The sequence below is a fragment of the Orbicella faveolata genome, unplaced genomic scaffold (genome assembly GCF_042242905.1).
Source record: "Orbicella faveolata isolate gen_17 unplaced genomic scaffold, um_ofav_v1 contig_35, whole genome shotgun sequence".
Taxonomy (NCBI): domain Eukaryota; kingdom Metazoa; phylum Cnidaria; class Anthozoa; order Scleractinia; family Merulinidae; genus Orbicella; species Orbicella faveolata.
Genome location: NW_028301564.1, coordinates 19,790,001 through 19,797,500, shown reverse-complemented (window position 1 = coordinate 19,797,500; position 7,500 = coordinate 19,790,001). Strand labels below are relative to the sequence as shown.

Sequence of the window (7,500 nt, the reverse complement as noted above, 5' to 3'; positions counted from 1 at the left end):
AGTTTTGACTATAGATAGCCTGCTGAACAGGCGGATTAGCGGAGCAGACCGCGAAGTGTAATACACGAGCGGGGAGCGCGACCACGAGCGCGAAACGCGAATATTTTTCGACTTGCGCTTCGCCCAAGTGGTCGCGCTCCGCGCTCGTGTATCGCGTTTCGCTCTATGCCCCGCTAATCCGCCTGTGCAGCAGGCTAACTACAAACTTTCAGTGATGTCTGGCACAGGCATCCTACAGATTCAGATCGGGCAACTTCAACAGAAAGTTGAGATTCTTGTGACTCAAAAGATTTCTAAAAATAATGTCATACTTACCTCCTACCTTCCAATCCCCCTCCCTACCCCCCAGGAAAAAATAATCCTCTACATTAACTCTCAGATTCCAAGTGAAAAAAAAGGGTTGAGAAGTCATAACTGCAATTAATTAAAAGTCAAGTGAGCAGGATCTCGATGTCATTGCTCTTTAATTTACAGACCAGATTGCCGGTAAATACACAGATATTCTCTCGCTTTGATTGGATGAAATATCTTTTACGAGTTTCACAGGACTCCTATAGTGCCTAGCAACGGAAAGATCTTAGACAAATATTGGATCACTTTCCTGACAACCGCGGGGGAAATCAAACTTGTCTCGTCCTTCACCTATAATCAGAACTGGCGACTGACGCTTTGGTGAAGTTCTTCTATGAAAATTTGTCTTTCTGCGAGGCGTAAGGTAGGAAGTTATTTGGCTTTCAAAATGCGATGCCATGCACCAAATGCTTTTATCGCATTCAATCATTAGAACAGCTCTTACTCTTTCAATCTATAACAGTAAAGTCTGGCTATGTATGCGATTGCATGAATCAGTCAGTTTATAAACATTGTTTAATTTTCAAACGAGATTTTTCGCTAGTGCCTTACTTATTTCGATTCAATTTTTTTTTACGCATTTTCCTTCAAAATGAATACTTATACTTAGTAAGGAAGGTGTATCTTAACGAATTGACTGTTTTACGTGTAGTATCGCTGAATATTTTCACTAATCTTGCAATATTGTTGCAAGCCCGTAAGGCGGGGGTGAAAATATAAATGACAATTGAAATGTATAGTCATACTTCACTTCAAAATTCCTGATAATATATACTGAAAAGACTTATCATTGATTTTTTGGCCTTTTCATGATGCGGATAGGCCTGTTCCGATTGTGCTCGGCAGTTTTTGAGCAACTTTTGGCGTTTGCAGCAGCTTTTTGCAGTTCTAGCAACCTCGAGCAAGTTTTGCCTTTCTGAGCATGTTTTGAGCAAAATCTAGGTTTAGAACACATATCAAGCACGAAAAAGCCAACGATTTCAGAGAAAAATTCAATTTATGCGAATTTCTTGTGTGTTTATCAACCTTTTAAAGTTTGAAGTTTCCTCGTGTCGTTCGGCAAGACGTCAAATTAACCATGTGTTTTGTTCCTTTAGATTTAAGAGTATCCTTAAATTTCGTCCATATCTGTAAGCAACTCTTTAAAACCAAGTTTCAAGCTATTTTTCTTGTCCGATGTTAGCAATAATTGTGAAAAACGAAAAATAGAGCTTTTAAATAACGTTTATATAAAAATATCAATAAATTTAGGTAGCAACGTTTGAAATTTAGGCTGCAACGTTTTGGATTTTTGGCAAATTTTTAGCAATTTTTTGGCATTCCAGTGAGCAACTTTCCAGCGCTTTACGAGCACAATAGGGACAGGCCTAGATGCGGACTGCAAACCGTTTGAACTCACGCAGTCAGACCATGAGAGGAAAAATTATAATTAAAATATTGCCCCTGTATGTCCGCTATTAGAGCTTTCCGTGCATTATTTTTTTTAAAGATAAATTTTAGTGAACATATATCCCGGATGTTGTGTATTAGCGAAATCACCGTCTCTTCTCAAGTGTAAATATTTTCGATTTTTCATGTCATATTAAAAAAAATCCCAGATTATATTACACATACGTACGCGTCCGTTTGCAAATGCGCACGCATGCATGGCATCTTATTAGAGGGCAAAATTTGAACTAATAGCTAAGAAACAAGGGTTTTGTCCACGCTGAGATGGAGCCGAATGATTCTCAGTGAAAAGTTTAGGTGATATAGTAAACCTTTGACTGATTGTATCAGCCTTTAGCCGAGTACTAGTGATCATGAGTGCTGAAGCAAAGCTGAAATTCTAACTTGCAACTCAGTGAGAATTGGTCAACTCTATGAATAACATCGAAGAAAATCTGTAAAAAGAACATCTTAGTAAGAAATTATTTTGAATCTGTGGATGGCGAATTAAAATCACGAAGAGAAATGTCAAACGTTGGAGTGAGAATCCCGCCCACACTTATGAAACACTCTTTTGAATAAACTGTGTCTGACGTATATATCGATCAGGTAATTATAAGACACCAATTGCAACTCGGTGTTTGAGGGTGATTCCGGCCTGAAGTATAAATTCAATTAAAGCTCTTCTAACTCATATTCCCACTCGTGATTGTCTAGCGATTTTATATTCTTAAGAGGTTCATGTGAAAATGCAATAAAAAAAATTGATATTTGCTCTGCTATATTTTTCCTTCGTGTTTATCATCAGGAAATACAGAGGCAGATATTTAGAACCAGCTGATAAATGGGTAACACTCATTACTTTGTCCTTCTTCTCCTGGTGCTGTTTTATCCGCTGCGTGTTAAGCCTGGGCCAATAAAGGAGGGTGATGTTACCAGTGAGATCACGAGCGACACATCTGATCCGTTCAACGTGGTGGATATGATTAACTTCTACAAGTGACGAATAAAATCGTAACTGATGTAACGTAGAGGTACAGCTTCAATAACCTTAACTATCACTCTTTCTTTTTTTCACATGATTAACGAGGTTGAGCAAAAATATCATGATCTACGAGACATTGATCATGACAATTAACGATATTTTGCGATAACCGAGTTCAATAATCATTTGTTTTTATAATTTAATCACCAAGTTTGTTTTCATACTGAGTAAATCATTCTCTGACAGCTCTGGGAAGTTATCTGCCATTTTCACCGGAGAACGTGATCAGTAATTAAGCATGCGCAGAATATCATTTACAGCAAAAACACATTTAGACAGTATTGCGCATGAGCGGACCATTATTTGTAGGCAGTTATATGTAGGTCACGTGGTGGGCTCTCGGCCAACGAAAACGAAGAAAAAATGCATCGACTGATAATGTAACTGTTTTATTCAGTCTTCATAAAGTAGGTCACTCATCCGCAACAAACAGACCAATAAAAAGAACGTGAAGTGAGAAAGGTGAAAGAAAAACAATTGGAAGTCACTTATAAGTCATTGCCTTGAACTCGAGGACAAACGAATCTTTTGTAAAATCAATAAACGCTCGTTCTGTTCTCTGACAGCTGTCGTACCAATGCAATTTCCATTGTGACATTGGCTTTTCTTTTAGATCATCAAACGTTCCCGCGAAAAGAAAAATACAGCGAACAAAGGGTAACGCTCCCGAACGTTTTGACGACGAAAGAAGTTGCTCCGAGTCAGAAAGCTCCGAAAACGATTACGGAGACTCGGACTACTCCGATGATGCCACCGACGGCCACCCGGATAGGGACGAGGATGACTCGGGTACAGAACGGTGCTGTACGCCGCGGGGAAGTCAGACAGAATATTCAGACGAGTCTGACTAGCTATAGATAACTGTGTTTGTGTTACTGTGGGTGAAAATCTTTTCTTTTTTTTTTTTTTTTTTTTGTACTTGTTCTGCTCTCCATCCTAAAGGAGTTCAGTCACGGTATTTTAAGCGATTTTGGCCACGGAAAAAATTACCTTTAAATGAAAGGATACCTGAAAATAATAGTTGACCAAGATAGCACCAAAAGAGATAACATATAATAAACCATAAAGGAACAAGGATGGATAGGGATGAAGAAGATAAACACGGATAACAAACGACGAAGTTGAAAGATTTAGGCTGAACTTTTCAAGATGCGCAAACTGTGACGTAGCTTCTTTAACTGTATGTTTACAATCGATCTATCAGCCTGGAGCAGGCTTTGAGGGAAGTGTCTATACTAGTGAATGAATAACTAGTGATTTTTACAGTTGAACCCTCTTGAACTCTTTTAAAGGGAAACGAAAAATAGTTCGAAATGTCGCCCACCGCCCAAAGGTTAAGATAGTCGGAAATAAGTGACTGAAAGCGTATACACAAGGGAAAATGAATTGTTCAGGATAGCGAAAAGGGCGAGAAAACCGAGTTCGAGATAGCAGAGGTTCAACTGTATTAGTGCTTACAGTCATATACAGACGGGAGGTTGACATATCGAGCAAGATAAATCACTGAACTGCTGTCTTTCATTTCCCTGATGAGATGTAGGTAACGCGGCTTGTTACTGGTCTGTGAACTATCTATATGTGGGACAGCTATTCCCCACTCCGGAGAACTCCCATATAAAAACTGGACGGGGTGCTGGTCGGAAATTTGAAAAGAAGCCCTCAGAGGCACCAAGACCCTGTTTTGTGGACGGGGCTGGAAATCATTTTTTCACAGTAACTGAATGCGCACTCTTTTATTGATGAGTTATGAATTCCAGGTGTAAATTAAATATCAGTTGATTGTCAAATACCTCCTGCCCTATTGTTTGGGCTCAATACCCTAAAAGGTACTGTGAAAGCTCCCGCTGTGGACTTTTTGCGGCCGAACGCCTTGAGAGGTTTCAAAACCGCTTTTTAACCCCTGAAAGGTACGACGAGCACCCCGCACTTTTTATATGGGAGTCTTTTCCCGACTATATCATCCCTCCAATGTAATGGAAAAGTGTAAGCTCGGTGCTCTCTGATTTAGCAGCCTTTTACTTACGGACTGGTAAACGTATCGGCCGCTGTTTCGAGAAAAAAATAAACTACCAAAGCGTAAAAGCGTGCACCACAATGCCGAAAGGTATCATATATGCCTGGTGATGGTAGTTGACCGTTCGTTGATCGTGTACTGTTTCAGAGCGATTGAAGTAAAAACCTTAGACCTGTTTCCGTGATTCTCCTTCCTTCGTGTTAAAATAACGTAACCTTGAATCAATCTTTAACCAGCATTGCGTTGTAGGTTTGTACGCATTTATAGGACAACCTTTCTAGAAAAGGCTGTATGGTAAATGTATAAAATAAACATACGCTGTAAAAACATACTTAAGACTTTGTTGGAAGGCATTTTAGTGAGGTTTTTCTGTAGTTTCATACAATTTATATTAGTTACGGTGACGTGAAACTGGTATCGGGAGCTTTTGAAGGAGGTTGTAAATATCAGCTACTTCAGGTACCTGATATTTACAAACGTTTTTCATCATTGCCATTTTTAAATTCGAATTGTTTGTGGTCACTTCCTGAGTTTTAGGCGATACGTATTTTCGAAACCACATCTTACAGATATTATTCATTCTCGTCCCCAAGCCTCCGTTTCTTTTGGTCACGTGGTCGGCGAAACGAAAACGAGTAGCACTGGAGACGAGAACGGATATGGCATGGCGTTTAATTTCTTTAGCACGGGCGCGGGGTTTCTGCAAAGCTCTTGGAGAGCGGATCTAGCGCACTTACCATATTGTCGACCTTTTGAAGTCTTAACGTCGAATTTTGTACAACAACCCAGCAACCTAACTGAATTTGTTTCAGTTTTAAAACAGCGAAAAGAATAAGTGAAAGTGGAATATCGATTTTCTCAATGTTGTTGTTTCCTTGGCAGAAAAAGTTAGGAGAGATTGATTAACTCCTCGAATTAGCAAATTTTTCTCCTACTGTTTCTCATACCAATTTCCGTTTATCTCGGTATGGGTGGTTCAGAAAATCGGGATTCCACTGAACTTTAAGTCAAATAGAGTGTTCATAATAGGTTTAACAAAGAGGAAGCTGCTCTGTTAGCGTGTACTGAACAAATTAATCTCATTAATTACCACAAATTTGTTATATTGACCATTAAAAATATAATATATCGCAGGTAATTTGTCAACAGCAACAGCCTCGCACACTGCTTATAGATGGGGAGGTTGGAGCCTGCGGTTTCAGTGGTCATTTTATAGATCGGATTTTCCGTTTTTTGCTTTTGAAGCACCAGGTGTTTCCGTTTTAGTATCTATTGCGGTTTTTGTCATTATTTTTTTCTCTTTTAGCATCCGGTTTTCGAAAGGGATTTTTCAGTTTTGGTTTATGTTATTTGCCGGGCTAGTTTCTAAACCTCTTTATTTTCACCGCGGTAAATCCGTGTAAGTTCACGTGGCGTGCCATATTATAATAATTACAAGTAATGACGGAATTTCTTTACGAGGAACCACTTCTTGATAATTGCAATTATATTGATCATGCATAACATTGCAACCAAATTTGGTCCAGATGTGTTACATACCCTGGGGGCGGATGCACACGGGCTTTGTTACACACGAATCAGATAATTTTTTTCAGGCATACCTAGAAGCGGAAAGGAATATTAGTTTACCTGCTCAAATGAGGTTTGTACCTGTTTTAGAAAAATCTGTCAATCTAAGGGCCTGATTACTAGGAGGGGGGGGTTACCCTAGCAAGCGAAAATTTCACAGGTAAAGTAACCCTACAACCTGGGACAAATGTATTATAATGCGCGGTTACACTCAAAGGCTCTGGAAACAAGTAGAAAGTTAACCCGGAGTGTTTACAAGGGAAGAAGTTGACCCGCCTGCCAGGGTAAACCTAGTATGCAGATAGGGTACCCTCCTAACCGGGTAACCCTAGCTGCCTTGTAAACAGGACAAAGAAAAAAAGAGGAAATGTGTGCACTGAGTTCTTGGGTGACCCGCTTGTTAGGGTAACCCTCCCTCCTTGTAAACAGGCCCTTAGGCTGACAGATTTACAGCCGGCAATTTGAATGCGGCTTTCCAAATGGGCTCCTAGGTTTTCCGGTTCCTAGTAGGCCCTAATGCCACTCCCCCACCCCAAACCTCTCAACTCCTCTTATATGGCATGCCTTTTCGATGAACTAAATTCTTGATGAGCTACAGTTCAAGCGATTTCGGTTACACGCGAACTCTGTTATTTTGTACGTTTTCATATCAATCAGACAAGAAAATTGAGCGAAAAAATGAAGCCACCCTTCCTGAGCTGAAACCGATTACGGAGCAACAGCTGTTGTCAAATTTATTTTTCCTAACAATGGTCTTGTATATAAATTCATACACCTCCAATATAGCCCTTATGTTTTTATGGTTATGTTTCGCTTCAGCTTCCTAGACAGTAATCAGATTACGGGCGAGAAGGGGTCAAAATGTCTAGCTGGCCGAAACTTATAAGAAGCGGGCCTAACAAACAGGCTTGCTTTGATTCACACCTGATAACCAACAAGAAGAATGGGAAACTCCACTCTTGTCAACGAAAGATAGACACTGATATCGACTGGGCATGATAATAACAGCGGGAAGGTCAAACGATGGAGTACAGAACGTGAGATGTGTATTTGTTTTACGGCTTAGGGAAGCTGTAAATTCTGGAAGAGTATT

General features: G+C 39.8%; 1 protein-coding gene across 1 annotated transcript; it reads left to right on the top strand.

Annotated features, from left to right (window-relative positions):
• The first annotated feature begins 613 nt into the window (after positions 1-613).
• On the top strand, positions 614-5,971 carry LOC149103667 (uncharacterized). The gene is made up of 3 exons (XM_089273740.1): positions 614-715; positions 2,588-2,778; positions 3,438-5,971. Exons 2-3 carry the CDS (start codon positions 2,624-2,626, stop codon positions 3,673-3,675), a joined length of 393 nt encoding a protein of 130 aa, XP_089129866.1. The 5' UTR covers positions 614-715; positions 2,588-2,623; the 3' UTR covers positions 3,676-5,971.
• Positions 5,972-7,500: the final 1,529 nt, after the last annotated feature.

Coding starts and splice junctions, on each gene's coding strand:
- LOC149103667 (XM_089273740.1), top strand. CDS start 2,624: ATGGGTAACACTCATTACTTTGTCCTTCTTCTCCTGGTGCTGTTTTAT. Junction 2,779..3,437: donor GATATGATTAACTTCTACAA/GTGACGAATAAA, acceptor CTTTTCTTTTAG/ATCATCAAACGTTCCCGCGA.